This window comes from Aplidium turbinatum, chromosome 17, assembly GCF_918807975.1.
Source record: "Aplidium turbinatum chromosome 17, kaAplTurb1.1, whole genome shotgun sequence".
Classification (NCBI taxonomy): Eukaryota; Metazoa; Chordata; class Ascidiacea; order Aplousobranchia; family Polyclinidae; genus Aplidium; species Aplidium turbinatum.
This window is the reverse complement of record NC_137488.1, coordinates 500,964-526,577: the sequence shown is the minus strand read 5'-3', so window position 1 is coordinate 526,577 and position 25,614 is coordinate 500,964. Positions and strand designations below refer to the sequence as shown.

Below are 25,614 nucleotides of genomic sequence, written 5' to 3'. Positions count from 1 at the left end.
AGACATTTCTGTGGCTAATTGGGCGGACCTTGAATGGAAATTTGAATAGAAGTCAAGTACCACTAGGACTCCATTTGTTCATCCCCGATGCCGACACTTATCCTATTAGCCTGACACCACACAGACAGGCGTGGGTGTGTCGTATTCGTTGTACTTTTGCGTTGTACTTTTTTGTTGTACTTTGCGTTGTACTTTTTTGCTCCATGCATTAATGGAGAATCGCCTCCTTTTCTTGTATATGTGATACAATATATTATAAGGAATAGACCGTAGATCACATTATTAATGATTGTACCATTTTCAAGCCACTTAACAGAGTAGAAGGTCCGTGTGTCATTGATGATCAAACAAAAGACTAGCTGTTCTCTAGAAGCCTTCCAGTGTAATCCGAGAACATTGTGAATCTGAGATGGTTAAAAGATAGACCCTCGGTCCCGGAGGCTGATGCCCTGGAGACCTGATGACCACTTTTTTAATGGGTTCTCTCCTAATGTTATAATATAGCTTTCAATGTGATTTTTAGCTGTAATTTGTAGTCATGCTAATGCAGAAAGCTTTTGAACAATTGTCAACATTTTTTTTGGTTTAGGAATGCCTAATGGAAGCAGAATTGTTAGAGCTGTTACGAAGTTTGTATATGATATGGGCGACATGAAGGAAATGTTGCATGGGTCGTTTGAGCCATTCAGGGAAAAGCAACGTATGTACATTTTGAAATACTATGCTTCTCTACTCTCTATGTGACAGTGTTAAATTAAATACTCAATGATCAAAGTTACTGATATTAATTTATTATCTATATTTATCTATTATTATGAATATTTTCTCTCAATTTTGCTTCAAAGAAGCCTAGTCTTTGTCTCGAAACATCACGGTCGACCAATTATCGACCAGTGACTCCTCCATTTCTCTCTATTGTTGGCATCAATAATCATCGAAAATCATTTTTCAAATTTAAAATTTTTTTGTTGTCTTTTTCAGTTTATCTGTTAAAGCACTAGACATTTTTCTTGTGCTTACCAGTTGTGATTTTCTTGTGCTTTTTGTTGAGCTTTCAACTTTTTCATATACAAACTATCATAATTTTATCAATACTACAGCATTATCCTTTTTTTTTCAAGTGTTTCTGTGAGTGTTAAAAATAAAAATAAATATGTATGTTTTTGGTTGTTTGTTATTCAAAGAATTGTCTTCCTCTAGATGAGAACCTCAAGCTGCTGATTGTGTCAGACATTGCAAAAGCTTTAAGGAAGATGAGTGGTTTCTTGCACCAAGTCTCAACGATGTTCGTTGCCAGGCAAGGACCAATGAAATCAGAAGCATTTGGTAATGATTTTCGACTTCCCCTATTGAGATGATTTTTCTTGTCTCTGATGTCCCTGAAGTAGGGGTTAATTGGTTTTTTATTTCAAATCCCTCTTTTAGAATACAACAGTATAGGCTATTCTGAGATCTGGCGTAAAAACGATGTACAGCTTCAGTAGAGAGTTTGTCTTGTTGAACCATAAGCATACGAAGCCGAGCAACGTTATAAAGTTTAACATATTAAAGATTATTATATTTACAAAGAACACAAACCTGAAGAGGACATCGTGTGATGTCGAAAACGTTCGATATTTAATTGTTGCGTAGTTTTGTGTTTTTTGTAAATATAAAAACAATGTAATTTGAAATTTCCGACCAAGACCTAACTTTTTTTTTCTCCCGTGCAACAATTTGTAAAAGCCATGGATGAACAAAGTGGTGGATTCAAATATAATTGTGTGCTGTTTTCTCACAAATCATGGTACTGCTATTTTGCATTTATCAAATGTTGGCATTTGCACAATAATCTAACCTCTTAGTGTCATTTATTAAGAATCGATTTCGCTACAGTAACAGCATCTTCAGCTAGCATGTAAAAAAAAAATTTGAAAAATACGTAAAACAAACAAATAAAGAAAACTCCGATATTATCAAACACGCCTAAAAATTCTAGTTTACATAGATGGTTACATAATATTGAAATCAAAAGCTGCAAGCCTAAATCTTAAACTGGTGTTCTGCCACGATTTCCAACAATATACTGGTACAAAATTCAAGAAATACATGAACAATGAACATATATCATCCATCAAGTAAATTACAACCGTTCGACAAGACTAATACAAAGAAAAATGTAATTTAGTTTACAGGCTGTTGCAATAAGTTTACATTAATTCAACGTCAAAAGAAAGAAAGTGTGAATTGGTATGGTTGAAGAATCTACACTACAAGGTTTCGAGGTTGCTGATGACATGGGAGTAGCGATACAGATTAAGTGGTTGGTCAAATCAATTTGGCTTTGATTTTGGATTTTGATTTGATGGTGGCTTTGATTTTATGTGGCCATTTATCTTCAGCGATGTCTAAATATTGTTTGTTGGGTTGTTCGGCGAAAGTAACGACAAAGCAGTCTGTCAGATCTGGTTTCTTTTTCAGTTCAATATTGTCGAATTTTGCATAATGTTTCAACAATGCTGCTTTGGCTGTTCCAAATAGATCTCTGTGTGGCCCTACGTGTGGAAAACTCTGTCATGGTTTGTTCTACATAGTGTTCAACTGCAAGAGAACCAGTACACCAGCTCAGACACTCTACTCGCCAGGCTGGGCTTGCGAAAGATTGAAGATGACCTCCGATTCAACCGCCTCCGCTGGTTTGGACATGTTGAAAGGAGCAGCGGGTGGATAAATCAATGCCGAGATGTGCCAGTAGCTAGTACAAAGAAGCCTTGACGTCCCAGGAAGACATGGAGTGACACCGTGAACGATGACAGGAAGCGGTGGCAGATGACAACACTAGCCCCCTAAATCGTGATGAATGGAGACTGAGGATGTGCCTTGCCAGACCCCGTCCTATCCTGATTCTAGGAAATGAGACGTAAAACAGAAAGAAGAAGAAGTGTTCGTGACATATAGGGCACGTTGCAGTCGAATTAATGTTAGAGACTGAAATTTTTGTTGGGTTTACATTCTTTTTGTCATAGGCTTATGCGTTCCATGGTTACAGTGTACATTTGCCACATGGTTTAGAGTAGCTATTGGTTAGTGTTTCTGTATTCAGGGTAACTTTTATGTATTTTGTAAGTAAATTTCCCGGCATTTTTGGCTTTTATACATAATTATTTGATTGCGCTATAGTTTTTTTCTGCGATTGTGGTCTTGAGTAAATTAGGAAATGATGTAGGCCAGATTACTTTGTTTGCTTTGGTTGCATATTCTTCTGTGGGTTTAGGTATTCGTTTTGTCCATTTTCAGCAAGTTGAATTTCTTCTTTGGTAATTTTTTGGGGAAGTTTGATTTTAAATCTTTGTTTTTAAGTTATTCAAGTGCTGCAGTATAGTCATGTTTTGTTTCATTCAATCTCCTGAGTCGCAATGCTTCTCCACGTATGGATTCTGTTGTAATTCGACGGTATGTCGTGTGTTGATCTAAACCATATTTCAGCGCCTCTTTAATTAATGATCTTTTGATGTTAGGGTATAGCGCTTTGACATCAGCTGCGAATAAATGTAATTGATTGTTCTTAAGCTTTTGTGTGATTTTTTTCTAAATGTCAGATTGCCATTGCATAAGTGTTTCTACATAGTGCTTACTATCTCTACAGAATGTATTTATTTCACTTTGACAAAAGGTAATGTTGATGGGTTTAAGCAAATGTTCAATTAAAGCAGTCATCATCGGCGTATCAGCAGATTTTTCCAGGCTAGAATGGAGAGCAAGGAATCATCAGCCACTCAACAGTCTCGTCGTCCAGGACCCTCAGACCATGCGCAGTGCGCATCGTGTGGAGGCCGGTGGGTTAGGCACTGGTGGGTGACATGGTCTGTGGTCTGTTCAGTGGCACCACATCCGCATTAGGAGTCAGGGTTGCCAGACCCTACTTGTGCATGTCCGAACGAAAGCGCCAGTTCGCAGGCGGTAGCCTGACCCACGCAAGCTTTGCGAGGGACATCCCGTGGATGGGGATCAGCGTCAGGTATGACGTCCCGGAGCGTGGAGGTGTGGTTTTGCCACTTTGTGTTTCACATGTGGATCGTCCAGTGTTCCGCACTTAAACCAAGTTCTTCTGCGTTCTTAAGTAGTTGTTGTGCGGCAGATTCAAAGGGGTGTCTTCATTTCAGCCACGGCTTTATAGGTTGTGGTCGCTTGAGTCTTGCATTGAAGTGATAGTCAGAGTCCAGAGCGCGGCGCCAAGAGAAATCGTAGCTCCTTTACGACGTAGCTCAGCGGGTTGGATGCCTGCTTGGATGGGCAGGCAGTCCGTCAGAGTGGGACGCAGGCATCCAGTCACAGTACGCAGTGCATTGTTGATGGCGGTATCAATGTGGTGGGTGTGAGAACTACGGCACCAGACTGGTGCGCAGTACTCAGTGGTGGAATGAACAAGGGCTAGGATAGCTGTACGAAGAGTTTTGGCTCTAGCTCCCCAGCTGGAACCCGCCAATCGCCTCGAAAGTGCGACACGTATAGATAGTTTTTTGCGCAGTGACTCCAAGTGTTGGTGGTACGTGAGTGACCAGAGGGTCACCCAAAAAAAGCTAAATTTTGATTTTTAAATTTTTTCTTGTTTAAACCTCTGCATTGTAGTCCAAAATGACACCTTGCCAAGTTTTGTTGAGATTGGTCCACATTTGACGCCTTAGCAGTGGGCTGGCACCGCCCGCCAGGTCAAAATTGGCCAATCTGGCTATATCTCAGCAACTGGTAGGCCTAGAGCGCTCAAAACTGGCTTTGAAGAAGCAAAATACATGGTTTCTTATCTAACTTTTAGAGGGTTTTGGGGTCTAAAACATTTAGTTTATGAAAAAAATACAAAAAACACATTTTTGACCAAATGTGGCCTCCATAAACGTGTAATGTTCAACCTTTATTGTAATATACAACACTAATTCACTAATAACACAAAATTTAAAATACAAGCAACTTTTGTTTAATCACAGACAAGTTTTATTGTTTTTGCACTTTGGCTTACCACTTAACTCTCAACCACTGACCACTGTAATTACCCATTAAATAATCCAAGACAGTTTTTTTTATTATTCGGATTATTTTACCAATAATAATGATTTTGTGGTTGTGTCCAGCTTTTTGGTGGACAATGACTTCTTGGCCATATCTCGATCTTTAGAACGGTAAGCATGAGTGACTTTGATTGCTTTGTCCAACTCTTTCTCACTACTTGGAGCATAAATCCTTTCCTCAACATCAGTGACCATGCCCAAAACTTTCTCCACAACATCATTTGTAGCTGGCATGTTCTTTAGCAGAGTTTTGAATGATGAAAACTCCTCCATATGGCGCCAAGATCCGGGACTTAATTATGAGTTAGACATGCAAACTTGGGCAAAACTCTGAAGAGTTCAAAACAGTCTGGTCCGATCAAGTCCGGCAAGCGAGTGGAGTTTTGAATAGAATGCATTTGAACTCTTTCCATTAACGGCTCTCTCAGAACTTGATCGAAATGTTTGCATCTTTTGCCACATTCGGACATTGGTGGATATGCTCACACGATCACTTGCAAAAGCAAACACAACGTGGCGCTCAGTGAGGTACCACAGGTGCAGGTTGAGTTTCGCGCGAGCAGCAACAGCCATTTCAAGGAAAAGGTCAGGGTAGCCTAAAAGAATCATCCAATGCAGAACTTACGAACTAGGATATTTCTATGGTATGTCTTTATCCAGCTGTTCATGGATGTTTCATGACAACGAATCTACTTGTCGTGTTACAGAAATTGAAATATCCTTAAAAGTTCATTGTATTTCAGCCTACGTAGAAACAACTAACTGGCAGTTTTAGTCATATCGTCTTTGATAAATTTACCATTTATGAAAGGCTTCACATGCTTAACAATCTCCTATGACACAACCCTTAAAGCTACAGTTAAGGCTCGGTTTTATCGATTATACTTTGAACATCACCTGCTGTTGCACCAAACCTCTTTATAAGAAGCTAAACTTAGCCTTCAGTACGCGACTTTGACCTCACAGGATATTCTTGTGCTTAGGCTACAAGAAAAGTGACGCTCTAGTTTTCTTCTTTTTTTGATACGATCTGATGGCCAATAAAACATCGAGAATCAGTATTATTTCCTTCAATATATAGTACGTGTTTATCCATTCTTTATACCAGTTTCAATTTAATCTCTGTTTTAGAGCAGACAAGTTCATAAAATAATTTATAATTGCTCTTAATTTTAAATGCATAATTCATCAGTTTTAGTTGGTAGCCTATACTGTCTGGCGTAGACTGACTCTACAGAAGTTTTTACAGTATAAAGCATTTGGCCTACGTCTAAAAAGAAACACTTAAACTCGATATCACAGACATATACAACCAAGCAACCACACGGCATTGAACATAATTCATTAAATTTGAACATAAACTATAAGCTGCAAACGTTTTCGGCCATACACACGTTAGCCCTTATCAAGTAACAAAAAATAACTGCTTATCATATCTATAATGAAAATGAATAACTGATCTAAACACTGAAATTGAAAAACGAAATGCAAGATGAAACGGCAGAGCATAGGAGAAAGGCACATCACATGGCGTTTAAATTACGCGAGGCAAAGACGCATCATATGACGCATCAAGAAAAGACATTGAGTAAATAAGAAGCGCCTAAGGCAAACAACTGTGTATTGAGGCGAGGATTGTATGATTTTATTAGCAAAGCCTCGTGGATTTTAGTGTCGAATTCGGTGGAACATTTACGCATAATTCTAAACGACTCCAAAAATGGTTTGTTATTTGAACATGTTTGGCAATCGAATATGTGATCTTTAATGGCACTTTACTTGTTTAAATTAGTAATATCTAAGTGCTCCCTTACTCTCGTGGCCAAATGCCGCGTAGACATACCGATGTATGTACAATTCGCGTCATGCGAACAAGTGAACTTGTACACGACATTTGAACATAAGTAGGAGGGAGTCCCAGATTTAAGCTGAAAATAATAGCCAACTTTGAACGTTTTATACACAGGAACAATATCCACGTTGAACTTCATTTTGATAAAACTTGACATATTACTGACAAAGCGTCTCGATGCTTTACCCACAAAGGGAACTGTAAGAAAGTTTTTCCATTTACGTTCGTCCGCTTGAGAGTGCGTAGAACGTGAATCCAAAAACCCCCTCAGCACCTTATTGAAAAACCATGTGGGGTAGTTGTTTGCAATAAAACAAGACCGTAAACGATTGACTTCAATATTAAAATTATCAAAGTTAGAGCAAATATCTTGTGCTCGCTTGAGCAGGTATTTAATTAATCCAGATTTGTAGGTAGAAGGACATACAGCATTAAAATTGAGAAGGAGGTTGGTATTGGTTGGTTTTCGCCAAACGCAAGTGTCAAATTTGTTTTTATTAATTTTAATTTCGACATCGAGAAAGGAAATGGTCTGGTTGGCTTTTTCTACAGTGAAAGTTATATTAGGATGTTGCGAGTTGAGAATGTTGAGAAACTGCATACAAGAATTATCATCATTATATATATCAAAAACGTCGTCAACATAACGTATGTACAATTTAGGATGGCAGTTCACATCAGTTTCAGAAAAAATAGTTTTTTCAATATGTGCCAAAAAGAAATTAGCAAGCGTTGGACCCAGAGGCGAGCCCATTGCCACACCATCAATTTGTTTATATAATTTGTCTTTGTATAAAAACATACCTTCGGTGGCTATGTGCAGCAGTTTTATAAAAATTTCTTTTTTGATACCGGTAGGTGGTTGGGTTGATCTTGCGAAAAAATACAATTGGCGATAATGTTTATAGTTTCTTTTAAAGGAACATTGGTGAATAATGACTTTACATCGAAACTAACCATCAGTTGATTGGTAGCACACTGGAATTTATTTGTTACTTGATAAGGGCTAACGTGTGTATGGCCGAAAACGTTTGTAGCTTATAGTTTATGTTCAATTTTAATGGATTATGTTAAATGCCATGTGGTTGCTTGAGGATTTCAATATAAGCTGGTTTTTGTGTTTCATATCGAGTTTACAATTTTGGTAAAGAGGTCACTTTCTTCAACCACAGACATATACAACCTAAAGATTTTGAAGAACCTGGAAGTTCTTTAAAACCGTTTTGAGGAGAGAAATTGTTGATAGTTAATACCGTAATACTATACTTCATAATAAAAGTGTGGGACAACAATATGGGCCAAAATTAAAACGCTTAGCTATAGGCCTACTAACTTTTAAAATAGAGTCACTATAACTTGCGGCTATATTGCGTCCGCCCTGTTAGCTTAGTGGTTACGCGCTTGACTCAAGATCACGCAGCACTGGTTCGGCTCTCCGGATGTGCGCTTGAGCAATGCATTTCAGGACTGCTCTCCATTCAGCGGCACCTAGTGGATGGAATAATTTTTCGGCAACAACATTTCAACAATCGGAAACTTCACTTTGCCAATCTCGGTGACCGGCTTTGCATTAAAAGCCTCTACAAGTATACGAATACGAAACTACCATAACCTATTTAGGTTTTGTTAGTGCGAGGATTGTAGGGGTTTTCATGAGAGGTAGCACCTCTGTTTCTACCAGTCGCACATCCCTGATGTGGGTAGAGAATTTTGGTCCTCCACTGAAATCCTAAGTCTCACTTATGGCTCCACGTAGTTGGTAATGCACACCAACGGCCACACCCTGGTAACGGCTGTTGGACTCATTAATCGGGTCAATGGCTCTAAGGGCGTAACAGCAAAGCGATGTGGCTCGCTCGGGCGTACTCTTGACAAAGTGAGTAACGGCCAGTCACTTCGAAAGAGATTGGAGCCTCATCGAGTATTTTTGTCCGTAGTCTACAATGAACGTCAGTAACAATGAAATTTCATGGAAGGATAAAATCACAAACAAAGATGTACTATCCAGAATACAAACCAACATGGAAATTCTACGAACAATTAAATCAAGAAAATTTTTATATATTTTGGCCACATGATTCGCAATAATTCTATTCAAAGACAACTACAAGAAGGAAAAATGAACGGCAAACGAAATAGGGGCAGACCACCAAGAATTTGGACTAATGATATTGAAGACTGGTCAGGACTTAATTACAAAACTGCAGTAAAAAAATCTCACAACAGAGAAACTTGGCGTCTCATTGCCTCCAACCCTCGACGAGAGGAAGGAACTTAATGATGATGAGTGCGAGGATAAAGATTCAAAACTAATCAACCGGCTATCATGCAGCCCATAACTATGTAAACTGAAATTTATGAAAGCTGAACTTTATGTAGCTGAAATAACATTTCATAGCTCACGGTCCACTAGAAGCTACGAAAAGGCCCACAGTGTTTTAACCACTGGACTAGCTACGCTGGTTCGGTCTTGGAGTGTGCGTTTAAGCAATGCATTTTGAGGACTGTATTCCGTTCAGCGACACCTAACGGACGGAATAACTCATAGACAACAACACGTCGACAATCGGAAACTTCACTCTGCCAATCTCGAACTGCTCTGTGTCAGTGATTCACAGTTTGTACAAGTATGCAGAACTGAAAGTAATTAACCTATCGGAGGCTTTCTCAGTCAAAAGACAACGATTCAAACCAACCAACCTGATCTCTAACAGCCTTTCACAGCCAACATGAGGATGATAAAAAGTATAAACCCTTAGCTACAAAGGCTAATACGAAAACTCTGTTGACGCCGAGTGTAAAAACAACTTTGTAAGTCTGATTAAACAAATTTCACTGCAGCTATTGTTAACAAATGTTGATTGTTGTTTAATTTTCTTGTTCACATTTGACATATTATAAATGAATTAATGTTTTAAGTTTGTTGTGTCATTTGCGATTTGCCTGTACTATCAGATAGTATTGATATCATAACTTACACTCATTCTAACTTTCTAATAATAATTAAACCAAATACAGAACAACAAATAGTAAAGCTTTGGTGGATAATTTTTGAATACCATCGACAGATAATAGATAGCAACTGGATAGGATTGAATTGCATAATTCAAAAACAATACGGTACATAAAATAAACGACAACTACATAAATTCAAACATTTTCGGCATAACTTTCTCCCCACGTCGGGAAAAGAACAACAAATGACTTGCGAAAGTTAAACAAAAGTAACTTGCATGCTGAAAAGTTGCAGTGCTTGTCAAAATTATTTACTTTTGTAGTAATAGTTGCAACATTCACCTGGTGAAAGATCAGAAATAACTTTTATGTTTTTACTTGTTTTTTATTTATCAGATGAGGATTACAACTATTGCTAGAGAAATAAGTATAAATATTAAGTGCCAGAGTTACGATTTTTTATTATTTTCTGATTGTGCAGACACCAGGTTTCGCGGTTTGGATTCAGAGATGGTCAAATGCGTCAAGTCCGTTTGTGCAATGGCAGGTATATTTGGCGGAATCACTGGATACATCCTGCCCCGATACCATGAGGAAATCGGTAATTTGTACCATAGACTTAGATTTATTATTTATTAACTCGACTGAGCTATCGGGGCAGATCAGTTTTCAACAACATGCTTTAAGTTTAAAGTGCACACCAACATTGACATTTTAAAAGTTAACATTACGGTACCGGTAAATTTGCATTGCGTACTTATGCCCGCAACGTTTTTTTGTGCTACTGTACTAAACTATTGTGTGTCTTGGAATCAATGGTGATGTAGTTTTTACTCAATTTTTTTCTGACATCAAAGGGAATAAACAAGAATATAATCATGGAAGTTTTGCTGGAAGAAAGGAACTCAATCCAAGGATGGTCACATCAGAAGGTAGCAGTGCATTGAAGATTGGTCCTTTGAAGAAAAGCCTGAAGATGATGCGAAACGGAAAAGTTCTTCTAAAGCAAGGTAGCCATCTGCACTGTAAGCATTTACTGATTGTTGAAATGCTCGAATTTTTCTTGTCAGTTGCGAGGTGTTAGCACAAAATCGTTTGATGAACATGAACTTGGATTCGTGTCGTCTATTTCCGCCTTATGATTCCTGGTACTGACGACAAACAGAAGCCGACACTACAAGAACTGCAGGTTGCAGCTAACTCAGTCTATTGAGTGTGATGTTTCCTAATGAAGGCTTCTATTGATTATTTTATACTGTATGTGTATAACAATGATTGTTGAACCGGGGTAAGGTAACACAGGTGAGATATAATTGAAAATTAAACGGGAAATCTGGGAAGTTGGTTGAACGTCAGTTCATCGGAGGAACATTAATTCAATGGCAGGCGAAATTGAGGGATAAAAGGATTGATGGTTTAAGGAATTGAAAATTTTGTGGATAGGATGATTGTTGTAGCGGTAGTTTACTTTCAACTAATTTACTAAGTAAAGGATAGCCAAAAACATGAGTAAATGGCAGTTTCAATGCAAGCAAAGTTTTGCAACATACCAATGGTACGCGTATTTGTTAAACCTGTATTTAGGCACCATAAGGCAGAATTGACCTATCAGAAAGCAGTAAGTCGTTCTCATCTATCTCACGGTAAACCGAGCAAACCTTGCGTAGACAAACTAGATGAAAAGGGATTGACCAGAGAATCTCAGAATGTGGGTTTGAATCGAAAATGCAAAGTATTTTTTTTTTGCAGACAAAAGCCAAAGACGTTTTATCAGTTATCATAATAAAACCAGCTAAAAGTAACTTTAATTTTTGAAAAGTAGTTTTGAGGGATAGGTTTTGGTCAACTTACGGCGGCCAGCTTCATACAAGCTGTTTGCATTAATGTTACGCTTTTGCACATGCGCGTAGTCATGCGCACAAATCGAAATGACCGTTTTTTCATGTTTCTCGATGAAACCAAAACCAGAAAACTGTTTTCGACAGTCTTGCAACATATTTAATGTGTTTTAGTACAGTGCGGTAGCAAATAATATTTGAACTTTATATGCCATAAACAAAAAGTGACATCCATACAATATTAGGCAATTAAACGCAAAAAGTAATTTTCAGGGTAAAGGGGGGTTTTTAGACCAAAATTTAAAAAAAAATTCCAAAGGTTGTCGAATGTTCTGTTGTATTCTAAAACCAGAGCTAAAGTTGGATTAGAAAAAACAAACGATTCCCCCCCCTAATATTGAAGTTTATACAACAAAAATGTGATCAATTGAGGTGGATTTTTGATATAATTCTATATTTAGTGACTTCCTAAATCAATATGGTACAGTGGTATCAATTGGCTAAACAAAGTTAACAAGATTTTAAAAAACATGCAGGCAACTGCATCATTTTGATTTGGGAAGTTAGAGTACATAAAAGATTTGATTTGTGATCGGATTCAAATAATATTTTATTTTGTACCTTTCCAAATCAACAATCAACACGTTACAGTTGTATGAATCAACAAAATTAGTTTAAGACAAACTGCCAAGATTAATCACGTTATTTGCCTTGAACAGTTCAATAGCCTACTTGTCAACTAGTAAAATAACTTCAAAAACTGCTGAGCTTATGCTTATCTAACACTTCCAGAAAAATCTAACAAAAATCACGAAGTAAACATGATTATTACGTCACGCTGACATGCAATCATACATGCTACTTAATTTTCTTACACCTGTATGCAGTCCTTACACAATTTACTGTAGTAGATGATAAAATTTTGGAGAACATTTTATAAAGGATTTATAAAACTCTCTGTGGACCAACAGAAATTCCACCTGGACCACCTTGAGAATCACTGATGTAGACAATGATGGATATTCGAATAATTTCACATTTTGTTGGTTCCCAAATCAACATGTTACAATAATAACACAATTAGTTTTGGGCAACGGCATCATGTTGGTTTGGACAGTTTCATAAAAAGATTAATCAAATTTAGGTAATTTCATAATTTGTGGTTGTCCACCTTAACATGTTGATTTAATAATAATAATAACAATATTTATATAGCGCCACATCCACAGTCAAACTATGCTCCTGGGCGCTGTACATGACAATGGTGATAATTAATACGGTACTTTCAGTCATAATGTTTATTGAGATAGAACGTTTTCAAGCGAGCTTTGAATTCATTTAAATTTTCAGCTTTTTTTACACAAATAGGCAAACAATTTCAGCAACTGGCAGCAGCAACTGGGAAGGTGCGATTTCCATATTGTGTCTTACATGAAGGGTTGCTCAAGAGCAATTGATATTGAGAACGCAAAGTTCTGGCAGGTTTATAATGAACAAGCAACGTGTTCAGATAGTTTGCAGCAAAACCATGGAAAACTTTATAAACTAATAGACACATTTTGAAGCGAATACGATACAATACTGGAAGCCAATGCAGGGATTTTAGTATAGGAGTGATATGCTCACGTTTACGTGTTAAAGTATTTAGCCGAGCGGCAACATTCTGAACTCTTTGAAGACGCAAAATAGTACAATGTGGAATGTTATTTAACAATGAATTTGAATAATCAATCCTGGATGTTACAAGTGCATGAGTTAAAGTTTTACAAGCATCAACATTTATAAACTGTCTGATGAAACCAATATTTCTAAGATGAAAAAAGCAAGATTTGACAGTGGAACTGACAAAGTTTTCTAAACACAAATGTTGATTTAATGTTACACCAAGCAATTTAACGGAGTTAGAAGAAGAAAGATTGATATTTCTCAGGGTAAGGGTCATGTCGTTAAACTTTGAAATACACCGTTTCGGAGAAAATACAATAAACTCACATTTTTCTTGATTCAGTTTCAACATATTATAAGACATCCAATTTAAGATATCAACCATACATTTTTGGAATTTTAATTTAATACAACACAATGAATCTTCATTAGTAACACTCAAATACAATTGTATATCATCAGCATATGAGTGGTATGAAAGCCCATGTCGCTTTATGATGTCAAACAGAGGTTTTGTGTAGAGGCAAAACAGGACAGGGCCGAGAACAGAACCCTGAGCAACTCCAGAAGAAAGAAATGTTGCAGAAGACATTGAGTTTTCAATTGCTACAGACTGAGTTCGATCCTAAAGATAAGAAGAGAACCAGTCAAGTGCCATTTTTGTATTGCCAAAATCTGATTTGAGACGATTTAGAAGAATTTTGTGATCAATGGTATCAAAAGCAGCTGAAAGATCAAGAGAAAGTAGAACAACGCTGTGATTACAGTCAAGTACTGTAGCAATATCATTATGGATTTTTAGTAAAGCTGTTTCTGTGGAGTGATGTTGACGATAAGCAGATTGATTGATATCAAATAAATTTTGCACGTTTAAGAAATCATTTAACTGTCTGCCAACTACTCTTTCCAATATTTTTGACACGAAAGATAGATTGGACACAGGGCGATAGTTCTTGAACTCTTCTTAGTCTAGACTAGACTTTTTTAAGTGTGGACGAACAATGGCATGTTTGTTTTGGGGGGCCAGACCACTTGTCAAGGATTAATTTACAATGGAGGTCAAAATAGACAGAAAAGATGATGAATGCTTTTTGAGGAGCCATGAGGGTACTGGATCTAGTTCACAAGATGCAGATGATAATGCAATTAAAATGTTAAGAATTTCAGTCTTGTCTGTTTCAAGAAAACTAGAAAATGAAAAATCAAAAAAAATGTGATTATGGTTGCAAGGATCTGCTGACTGAGTTTCTCCAATTATATGGTCAAGACATGGAAGAGTATTCCTAGTTAAACTAATTTTGTTTGAAAAGTATTGGTTAAATGATTCAGCAATTTCTTGAGCAGACTTTCCAGTTGGATGAACACTTCTGTTACCTTTGCCCATCAATGTTTTAGAAAATTTGAAGAATTGTTTTGGAGTTTTGCTGTTTTGCTGCTGAGTTTTGGAGTTTTGCATCAGATATAAGATGATGCATAAAGATGATGCAACTGAAACAATATATGATGCAGTATTTTGAAGTAATGCAAAAATCGTCATAAATCAAGTCTGGTCTTAAACTTTTGGCCACAACTATATGTACCTTGTGACGTCACAGCGAACAGAATCACAGCTTGATGCGCGCGAGACCTCGCAAACGGGGATCAAACAAAAGCGGCCTTAGCGAGACGAGGGCAACAAAATTTGGATTTTTTTTTGCTAAAACGCATGTTGTACACAATGACATCACGCTGAAACAAAAAACTCGCAAAAAGTTAATTTGGGTTTCCCCGCCCTTTAAGTACTAACATTTTCACATATTTGCATTATTTTTTTTTTTTGTAAATATCTCGATGAATAGATAACTTAGTTTTTCTCCATTTGTGTTCAAGCTTTTTTCGGATTTGTTTTTCTTTTTTGAGTTCCATAGTAAACCAGAAATAATTTGTTCTGAGTGTGAGCAATTGGGCAGATTTATAGATTAAGTAATAATCTGATTCAAATAATTCCATGTTAAACAACAGCTATGCCCAGGTCCCAAAAAGTTACGACTGTTTGTGTAGGTGTCTATGTTATTATTATTATGCTTATAAAAAATAAACTCAACTAAACGTTTATTCTACGTAGATTTAACTATCATTTCCAAATTAAAATAACCTATTAGCTGAACCTTAGTTTGGAGGAAGTTGCAGTGGTTGAAGTTTCCGTACTGTTGATGATTTTACTTGTTTTTATGGTTTGTTCAGGAAGTTTATTTGGCGGAATTTACGACGAGTTGGCCCAGTCAGCTGGAGAAATAGGGGGATACTCCGGTGTGATTGGTGGCATGATGGCAGAGGTCCTCGCAAATGGTGCTCCATCCCAAAGTAAAGCTTTTTAAAATTGAGTTGATCTAGTTGTCGGTATTTGTAATAAATTTAAAACAAGCATTTTGCTAAATCTGTTCATGACAATTCTTAATATCTCTTTCCATTTTTTTTCAAAGACGCTTGGTCTTCATCCCATAACATCAGGGTCGACCAGTTGTCTGCTGTGACTCTATTTCTTTCTATTGTTAGCATCTTTCTATTTCAAGTTGTTTTTTTTGTCAGTACATCCTTCATGGTGTCTTCTCATGTTTTCTTTGGTATTCTTTTTATCATTTTCCTCATCACTTCCTTATTCCAATCCTGTTGTATCATTTTTTTTCATTCGTTGAAGATGTCCGACTTATCTCAGACAATGTCCGACATATCTCAGGCAATGTCCTACCTATCTCAGGCAATGTCCGACATATCTCAGGCAATGTCCTACCTATCTCAGGCAATGCCCACGCCAGCGCTCTTCAATATTTTCAACATCAGTCCACACTTTCAATGCATCGTTTATAATTTTAATAATACAAATAATAATAAAAATATTTTAATACATACATGCAATACAATCCACTTTCAGTGAATCATGGTTAGGAAAATTCATTCCAGCGCTGGTGACGCTTAGCAATTGCCAATGTAGTGCAGTGCAAAGTTTTATTGTGCACTCAAAATTATTGCTTTGAGTTTCAATGTAAATGTTAAATAATCATTAAGTTTTCTTTATATAGTTTTCTTATTCGATATTGATATTCCAGTTCCACTGCACCTAGCTAACGCTGTGTTCAACTAAACATTACACATGTTACAGATTTATGTTATTTTATGTTAGGTATCAGCGTTGGTTTTCATTCTGTCTTCACGTTAATCTTTCTTGCTTGTCTACTTTGTCTGTACTATTGTTTGTCTTCATTCCCCATTGAGCTTTGTCCGCGATTTATGTAGTGTGCCTGTGTTTTACGTAACACTAGATCATTTCAATATAATGTGTGAATATTGTGCTTTTCAGTTGGAAAATTTTTGCACTGGAATCTAAAGGAAGGAGAAGATGATGACGACCAAGCAGGAGTGAGGGTCTCTGAAGACATTATTTTAAATAAGCTAAAAAGTAATGCTTCTACCTCTTTCCTTTTAGAGTATTTATATGTTATAGTATTATATATATTTTTATGTGTTAATTTTAATATTCTAAGCTACATTTCAAGAAGAACAAAACAAAGTATTTGGCATGAATATGAATACTAAAAAAAGACGGAATGCATGATTTTTATCAAAACAATGAGCTTTCATTTAACTTGCACTTATTATTTTTAAACAAAGTCGAAATTTAAACAAAATCGAACAAGTCAACTCTTTCAAATGCCTTGAATCGTTGATAACAAATAAGGTAAATCAAAAGAAGAGATTAAAACAAGAATTGCTCAAGCAAAACAAGCTTTCCAAAATACTGCATGAGTTCATTGAAGAACAATTCACAACAAGGAAACGTGTGTTACTGGAGGATATCTTTTCTATTTTGCTGTATAGATGGTCTGGACAACAAAGAGACACATAAGTATTTAACCACTACTGAAATATGGTTTCTACGTAAAATGCAAAAAATATCTAATGTCAGCCACACAATGAAGATGTAGGCCTACTAGCTCAAACCAAATAAGTCAGAACTCTCTTGAACAACATTTTCAAGCAACAGATAAGCTTTTTTAGCCATAAGGAAGGTCAAATTAGAACCCTTTGTTTTTTTGAGGAAAAACATCACCTCACTTTTCTCAATAACCTCAATGATCATCTTTACGTTACAACCAGAACAATTTTAATACAGTTAAATGCCGGGACAAATAAAAAAATAAAAAAAACTGTGCATGAACGTCTAAACCTGGAACAGGTGCGGTACAATAAGAAGCATTGACATCAAAACGTACAACTATCAACTGTCTCTTTTAGTTAATAAGAAGATGATTAAGAATAATTTACTTTATTTAACTGAATATGGAACGCCAAACAGGCAGTGAAATAACGGAGAAAAGTTCTGCTTCTCAGAGATGGTCGACCGAAATCTTGACTGACGTCGGTTTGAGCCGTTTAACATCAGATAAACAAATAAGCCATATGGCACTAACAAAAAAGTTGATTCTATTTTAAGCTACATCTTCTTCCGATGCCATTTTATTGACATTGACTATTGATATTCACAATGACATTGATTGTAGCTGTTTAACAGCAAATAATCATATCACACTGTCAAAACAATTGATTGTACTCACCGGAAGGAGAATTATAGGTAGAATGTACACATTTTGGGCTGTTAACTGAACTATGCGCATTGATTATTAGGTATCCGACAAATTGTTCGTAAGCAACTGTTCGTAAAGCAATTGTTCGTAAACAATATTGTTCGTAAAACAATTGTTCGTAAAACAATTGTTCGTAAAATTAATTCTTCGTAAAACAATTCTTCCTAAAGCACTTTTTCGTGCATGCAGTTAAAGTTTGATGTATACGAAGAAATGCTTTACGAAGAATTGTTTTACGGATTTCATTTTACGAAAAACAGTTTACGAACAATTGTTTTACGAACAATTGCATACGAACAATTGCTTTACGAACAATTGCTTACGAACAATTTGCCTATAACCGATTATTATTATTAAACATTTACTGCTTGGATCAAGTATGAGACTCTCTTTTATCTTGCCTTTACATAACAACAAAACTTTTTAATGGATTTTATAATGTCTTCAATTGTGCTAAACGAAGATTCCCAGGTTTTACTTTTTGTTCTAATATAACTTGAATGTCACAGAGGCAATGCCAGAAAATGGAATAAATCGTCTCTCCGATGACGGAAAAGGATGCATGAAATCTGTTGCTGTTGGTAGGTATACAGAGGTTACAGTAATTGCTCTGATGAATTTCTATTGCATATGTGACAAGATTAATTAGTTTACCTATTGTTTTGTTTTTCAAAATTGCCAAAGGAATGTTTATCTTTTGTCTGAAGTTTAGTTTTTTGGAAACGTAATTCTTACAGTTTTGTTTGAAATGCAAAAGCTTTGAGAAATGTTGTAATTACTACATTTTATCTGTGTTACGATTGTATGGTATATTTACGTATGTAGAGTAGGGTAGTATTTTCATTTTTGTGTGTATGACCCTTAAAAGATTTTAAAGTAGAATATTTAACTTGTCATCGGTGTACCATCAAGCAAACAAACAGTTGAGATCATCACCAGTCTCCTTCCTCTCTTCGTCGAAGGTTGAAGGCAATGAAGCGCCACGTTTTTCCTGTTGTGAGATTTTTTGATTGCAATTTTGTAGTCAATTTTGCTCAAATCTTTAATATCTTCAGCCAAAAATTATGTTGGCCTGCCCCTATTTTGTTTTCCATTAATTTTTCGACTTAAAATTGTAACCACACTAACTGAACAAAAGAACGATGCTATTGTAAAGGCAGGTCGCCCAAAAGAACACAAAAAACAGCTGGAGGTTAAAGCACGCTGGTGAAATGATCAACAAAAACAAGGGAAACAAAGCACATCCAGGAAAATGATATTGAATAAGTCAACATTACAAAACAGAAGAATACTACAAAGACGGAGTAAAAGATTATTACAAACAGCAAATATCTGAAGTCACTGCACTGATCTTTAGTGTGCCCTGACAAACAAAAAACTTATCTGAATAATAGTTAATTTAATTTTCAGTTTTGTTCGTGCATCTCATTCATCGGCATCACTGCTCTCACCAGCACTTCTGACATACTTGTTTTCATCATTGTTTATTCCATCACTTTTCTGGAACTGTCAAAACTTTAGTCTTAAATTTACTTTCAAGAAATCTCTTTCTCAAAATGAACAATACCCCGTTGTTACAATACAACCGAAGTTACAGTTCATTTAATTGTCTGGATAGGTCCAACTTGATCTGTGGATATGTCATGGCTGCTTGTATTGACAACAGCTTGCACTAGATTGCTTTGTCAAACACTGCTCCAACTGGAAACCAGTAAAATCATCCTACCTTGACTTCTAAGTCAGATGGGTAGTGATAGAAATTAAGTGCACAGTGGTAGTGAACCAGTATAAGCCACCAAGTACAAAGCTGCATGAAAAAGCAAGAGAAAAAAACTGTTCATCAAACGTTAAATGGCCTTCGAAACTACCGTGCTGGTAGGCCATGTTAGGCCGGCTTTCACAAGCCAACACTAGTATGAGTGTCGCTGTCGACCTATAAACACTCGAAGACTAGCTCTACACCTACGTGAGAAGCAGTGTATTTAAATACAACTACAAATACGTTTCAGGTCCTTGTTTGCGTTGTTCTTCTCTGAGTAAACCCAAAAACACGATATCGATTAACGAATTTTCATAAACACAACTTTTTAACGGATTTTTTGTTTTGGCTGCCGATCGCGAGAATTTGGCCGCCGGGAAGCAGGTCTGGTAGGCCATGCTTGGTCTCCAAAAAATAAACGAGCTTAAATGTTATGAATAAGGAGAACGTATGGGATCATATGACAGAGGTTGATCTGGTGGAGGGTCCAGTGGGAAAGGTTACTCGTGATGAAGTGGTGGAGGCAATGGGGCAAATGAAACTGCATAAAGCAGCCAGTCCATCAGAAGTGAGCGTAGAGATGATAAAAGCAAGTGGAGAGTTGGGAATTGAAGTAATGCTACAACTTAGCCAAAGGGTATTAGATGGAGAGGGAATGCCGGAGGAGTGGAAGCATAGTACTGTTGTTCCACTATTCAAGAGAAAAGGGGATGTGAGAAGTTGCAGTGCATATAGAGGTGTAAAACTACTAGAGCATGGAATGAAAATTGTGGAGCGAATACTAGAAAAGAGGTTGAGAACATTGGTGAAATTAAATGATATGCAGTTTGGATTTATGCCGGGAAAAGGTACAGTGGATGCTCTGTTTATATTGAGAATGCAGGAGGAATACCGAGAGAAGCAGAGAAAATTATATATGTGTTTCGTCGACTTAGAAAAGGCATTTGACAGAGTACCAAGGAAAGTGATGGAGTGGGCAATGAGGAAAAGTAGTATACCGGAGGTATTAGTGAGAGCTGTGATGACTATGTATGAGGATGCAAGAACAAAAGTGAGAGTTGGATCAAATTATTCAAACGAGTTTTTCGTGAAGGTTGGTGTACACCAAGGATCAGTTTTGTCACCTCTGATATTTGCTATTGTGGTTGACGTTGTAACTGAAGGAGTGAGGGAGGGCTTATTGAGTGAAATTTTGTATGCAGACGACCTGGTCTTGACAAGTAATAGTATGGAGGGACTGGAGAGAAAGTTTGAAAAATGGAAAGAAGCATTTGAAACCAAGGGTATGAAGGTGAATCTTGAAAAAACAAAAGTGATGGTGAGTGGAGCAGAAGGAACAGTTGTTGAGAACAAAGTAGATCCCTGTGGAATATGTGGCAAGAGAGTGATGAGAAATTCAATGCAATGCAAGGAATGTGGAAAGTGGGTACATGCAAGATGTGCTAATGTCAAGAGAGCCGCAACAAGATTGGCGAAGTGTTTTGTTTGTGGGAAATGCAGTAAAGGAAGGAAGGAAGTGGAAGGCCATGATGATGAGTTCTGCCATGGCATCGAAACAGTGACAGACTTCTGTTATCTGGGTGATCGGATAAATGGAAGTGGTGGATGTGAAGCAGCGGTGACAACAAGGGCAAGATTGGGCTGGGCAAAGTTCAGGGAATGTGGGGAAATGTTGCATGGCAGAAAATTTTCACTAAGGATGAAAGGAAAAGTATATCGGAGCTGTGTGCGGCCTGCAATGCTATATGGTAGCGAGACATGGGTATTGAGAGAGAGTGAACTGGCAATCCTGAGAAGAACGGAAAGGTCAATGGTGAGAGCAATGTGTGGGGTGAAAACGAGAAGGGAAAAAAGGACTGAAGAATTGTTGGATATGCTAGAGATGAGAGAGACCATAGACCAACTGGCAAGGGCAAATGGAGTAAGATGGTATGGACATGTGATAAGGAGGGAGGAAGGAAGTTTTCTTAGAAAGGCACTAGATCTAAAGGTGGATGGGAAAAGGAAACGCGGTCGTCCAGGAAGAACCTGGAAACAACAAGTGAAGGATGAATTTAAAAAAGTCGGACTGAAGGAGGAAGATGCAAGGGACAGGGTGAAATGGAGAAAAGGGATTAAAACAATTGCTGCGCGGAAACAATCGGCCACCCCCACTAGTGGGGAACAAACCGACGATGGATTATGATGAAGATGATGAGAGGCCGGCTAGAGTAGTCTAGTTACGCCTACATCGAATCCAAATCGATATATTTCTACCGCAGGAAATGAAGCAAACGCAAAATAAAGTAAATGTTTTGTTTGCAACAACAAATTATAGCCTTCCCATTAAAACGTACATCTTTTTGCAGTTGTACACTGTGTATATATATTTTTTTTGCCGGAATGCAGAAGAAACGATATTGTGGAAATAAAATGCAGTGACATAGCCAACAAAAGGAAAACGTGACAAAGCCGTAATGGTTTATGACATGCATGCAAAGATCCAATTTAATGCCCATCTATACTTGTTACGCATGAATCATTACCACGGTCGACCTATCAGTGGCGAATCTTCCAATCGCTTCCTTAAAACGTAACAAATTAACTTCATTAGCTCAGGTAAGCTTGTGGCTGGTGGACAGCTTTACAGAATCAAAAGTAAATCTGTACCTACTCTCCGCATATGAAGCAAAGATTTGTTTCGATGTTCACTCAACCTCGTTGTTACAATCAATGTGCGAGGTCTCGCGACGGGCTGTTTTGTATCTTGATCGAGCGTGCTGTTTTGATTGTAAAATTCTTATGCTATAGGTTATCATCGGTTATTGTCCTCTAGTAACCTTTGATTGCGAGATCTCTATTATGTAATGTATTTCCAGAACATTCATTCAGAACAAACCTGGAATGTTCTTTTGTTTTCCACGATTGCCAAATGTCGTTTGTCATGACGTCATAAGCTTGTTTACTAGTAGATCTGTGATTGCGAAATCTTTATTATGTAACGTGTTTTCTAGATCATTCTACTGCTACGTGCAGATCTAGAAGCTTCTTTAAACTTGCTTGTTTACGTTTGGTGCAACGTGAGAGAACAATGAGTCCTTATGATGTAACATTACGTAACCTTGAAAATTGAATGAGGCTGTTCACCAGGCATTAAATTAAATAATAGGAGATGTTCTACTGGTGCAAATTGAGCTCAACTATCACAAGATGTATACCCTGAAGAAGTCAGTCGTGTCTGATTGACGAAACGTCGGAATAAAAGCAAATTGTCACTGTATACATCTTGTGATAGTTGAGCTCAATTTGCACCAGTAGAACATCTCCTATTATTTAATTACGTAACCTTCTCGAAGTTACTAGACCGAACAATCTTCTATAAATAGTGGTGTAAATTGATGAATTATTATTATGAGTTGATTATGAGAGTTGTGTTATGAGTTGTGGATTGGTAATAGGTGTAGAGATTTTTCTTGATTGAGAGTCGAAGTAATTGAATACAAGTAGATGAGAATTGGTGCTGATATAAATTGTGTTTGAAATTAGAGTTATTTGAGAAGCCGTTCGTTAAAGTCCTTCAAGAATTTTCATTGTCATTTACCTGTAGAAATATTCGACATTTAATTGACTGCCTTTCGGTAATATCCCATTAAACTACGTCATTGAACCTTTCCAAGTCTCTTTCCTGGTAAGAGATAGAAAAAAATCGTGACACTCGTCTTGAACTGCTTGGTCAAGCACTCAACTTGTTGCAGTCGCTCTTATCAGCTATGCTAATAACAATCATACAGCAACTTGAAAGCTACCTCATACAGTTTAAGCTTCCAAAAACAATACTAATTTTGACCAAGCATAACATTGGTTGCGTATTAGCTAACTGGCTGCGTATTAGCATTGAATTACTTACTTGGGCACCAGAATTACTTGGAAATGATTGTTAGTTTGACTTATAGAATTTCTTGTTGATCAATGTTATACTGTAGGTTAAGTTAATTGCCTAACATTTTACATGGGTAGGTAAGCACAAAAACTGCTTACCTAAACAATCCCTACAAAGTCTCGAAAATTTTTCGGTAAAAAATTCGCCGAAGGGGGACATTCCGCTACTTATGTACTAATCCAGATGGTACTGTGCGCACTGCCTGTTTTTTTCGTTTCTCTTCTGGTTTGTTAAACGCACGATGTGAAGTTGCCCACTCCATTATTCAAGCAAGAAGAGAATTTAGAGTGGCGTCACTTTGATAAACGGAAACCAAAATGAAACAAACTGTCGTTAAAGAAACGCGGAAAGACGGTGTTGTACGTTGCCTGGTTTTTCTTTCTTTCTCTTCGCTGGTTTTCATCAAACTTTTGTCAACGTTGTCAAAAATTAATCATGTTATTTACAAAAAATGTGAGATCATCTGGAAGCAAGTGCAAGACTAATTTAGTTTCTCGCGCCAGCTGTAGTGATCGAAGTCAAGCGCCACAGTACAGCCCTCGAAACTTGAATTTTAGTTTCTTAGATCCAGTTATTTTTTGGCTCAAAACAAGTTGAGAGTTTTCAATCTTCCTGATGGAACACCACAACCAACGCAGACCTGGCATTCAATAACGTGAATCAACTGTGCCAGAGATCCATCCTTGATCCTTTTCCCAAATTATAACACCTCATTATTTTAGCAAATCCAATAAGGGCGACACAAACCAAACCTGTGAAGAGGTGGAACTTCCTTAAAGTCGAGTGGAGCATATTTAGAAATCTGGTTGACACTAAGATCAGCCAACTACCAAACTCTGCCTCTGATGACTTGGGCGTGTGTTACAAGTGCTGCAGCGTACACACTAGAAAAATTGACCCTGCCCTTAACACCACCATAAGAATAATCACCGGTTGCCTGTTTCCAACTCCAACTGACTTCCTGCCGGTATTATCAGGCATTGCTCCAGTTACACTCCTCCGTAGTGAAAATCACGTGCATTGACTGGTTTTACAATGTCAAGGGATGACCACCTCCTCAATCAGATGGTCCTAAAATCGCACCTCCAAAGGCCAGCACTTGAAATCTCGACTCCCTGTATCCCGCCATGCTGCAGCTATCTGTAACTTCAACTTTTACATTTCCGAAATTTGGAATATTGAATGGAAAGAAGTTGCAAGACCAGTTCAATTCACGGTCCTTCCGAATATCAATGCTCCACCAGGAGCAGAATTAACTTGGAAGGAATGGGTGAAGCTAAAGCGCTTGCGAACTGGTGTGGGCCTTCTCAATAGCAACATGTTCCAATGGGACCGACTCACTATCATGTGCATGTGGCTTACATTTTCAGACTGCATATCACATTCTCTACTAATGTCCTGTATACCGACCCAAAGATAGACATGCAGAGCTAACAACGCTCGATGAACACACAATCCATTGGCTGCTGCGCCTGGATACAATAACGTGACCTGCGGCGGCCTCAAACGCAAGAAAAAATCAAACTCAGAAACTTCGATAAAACTCAAAATATACTCAAGGGATTTGCAGCATAATGACTATATAATGAGTCAAGTAATAAATTTTATAATTTTTTTTCTGATTGTAAGTTCTGTATCTGGGTTAACTTTGTGAAAACAACTTTGCTTCATTGTGTTTATAAAAAGTGTCCCAAATTAATTTTGAATGGACAAGATTTGACTGATCACTACCGTAAAATAGCACATATACTGGGAAATTTGAACAACATCTAGTATTGCTTAAACTTAATCGTATCCTTGTTATGACAGGTAGTTGGACATCCTGTGTTTCTAAAAATCTATGCAGTGGCACAGCATTAACCTTCTTAAGGCTAACTCAATTGCAATCTCACGCAAACAGAGGCTTCATTGCCTTTTCCGTTTGTTGAATAAGAATTTTCAGTCTCCAGGCGGAATCTTGGA

The 25,614-nt window shown here is 37.3% G+C and overlaps 1 protein-coding gene across 1 annotated transcript in view; it reads left to right on the top strand.

Moving 5' to 3' along the window:
• Window positions 1–25,614, top strand: part of LOC145786816 (uncharacterized) — a 296,407-nt gene that overhangs the window by 39,484 nt on the left and 231,309 nt on the right. The window contains exons 8-14 of the mRNA XM_082598556.1: window positions 590–700; window positions 1,201–1,326; window positions 10,331–10,450; window positions 10,707–10,859; window positions 15,576–15,695; window positions 16,690–16,788; window positions 18,484–18,555. Coding sequence (XP_082454682.1) covers window positions 590–700; window positions 1,201–1,326; window positions 10,331–10,450; window positions 10,707–10,859; window positions 15,576–15,695; window positions 16,690–16,788; window positions 18,484–18,555 — 801 coding nt within the window. The remainder of the gene's footprint in view (window positions 1–589; window positions 701–1,200; window positions 1,327–10,330; window positions 10,451–10,706; window positions 10,860–15,575; window positions 15,696–16,689; window positions 16,789–18,483; window positions 18,556–25,614) is intronic.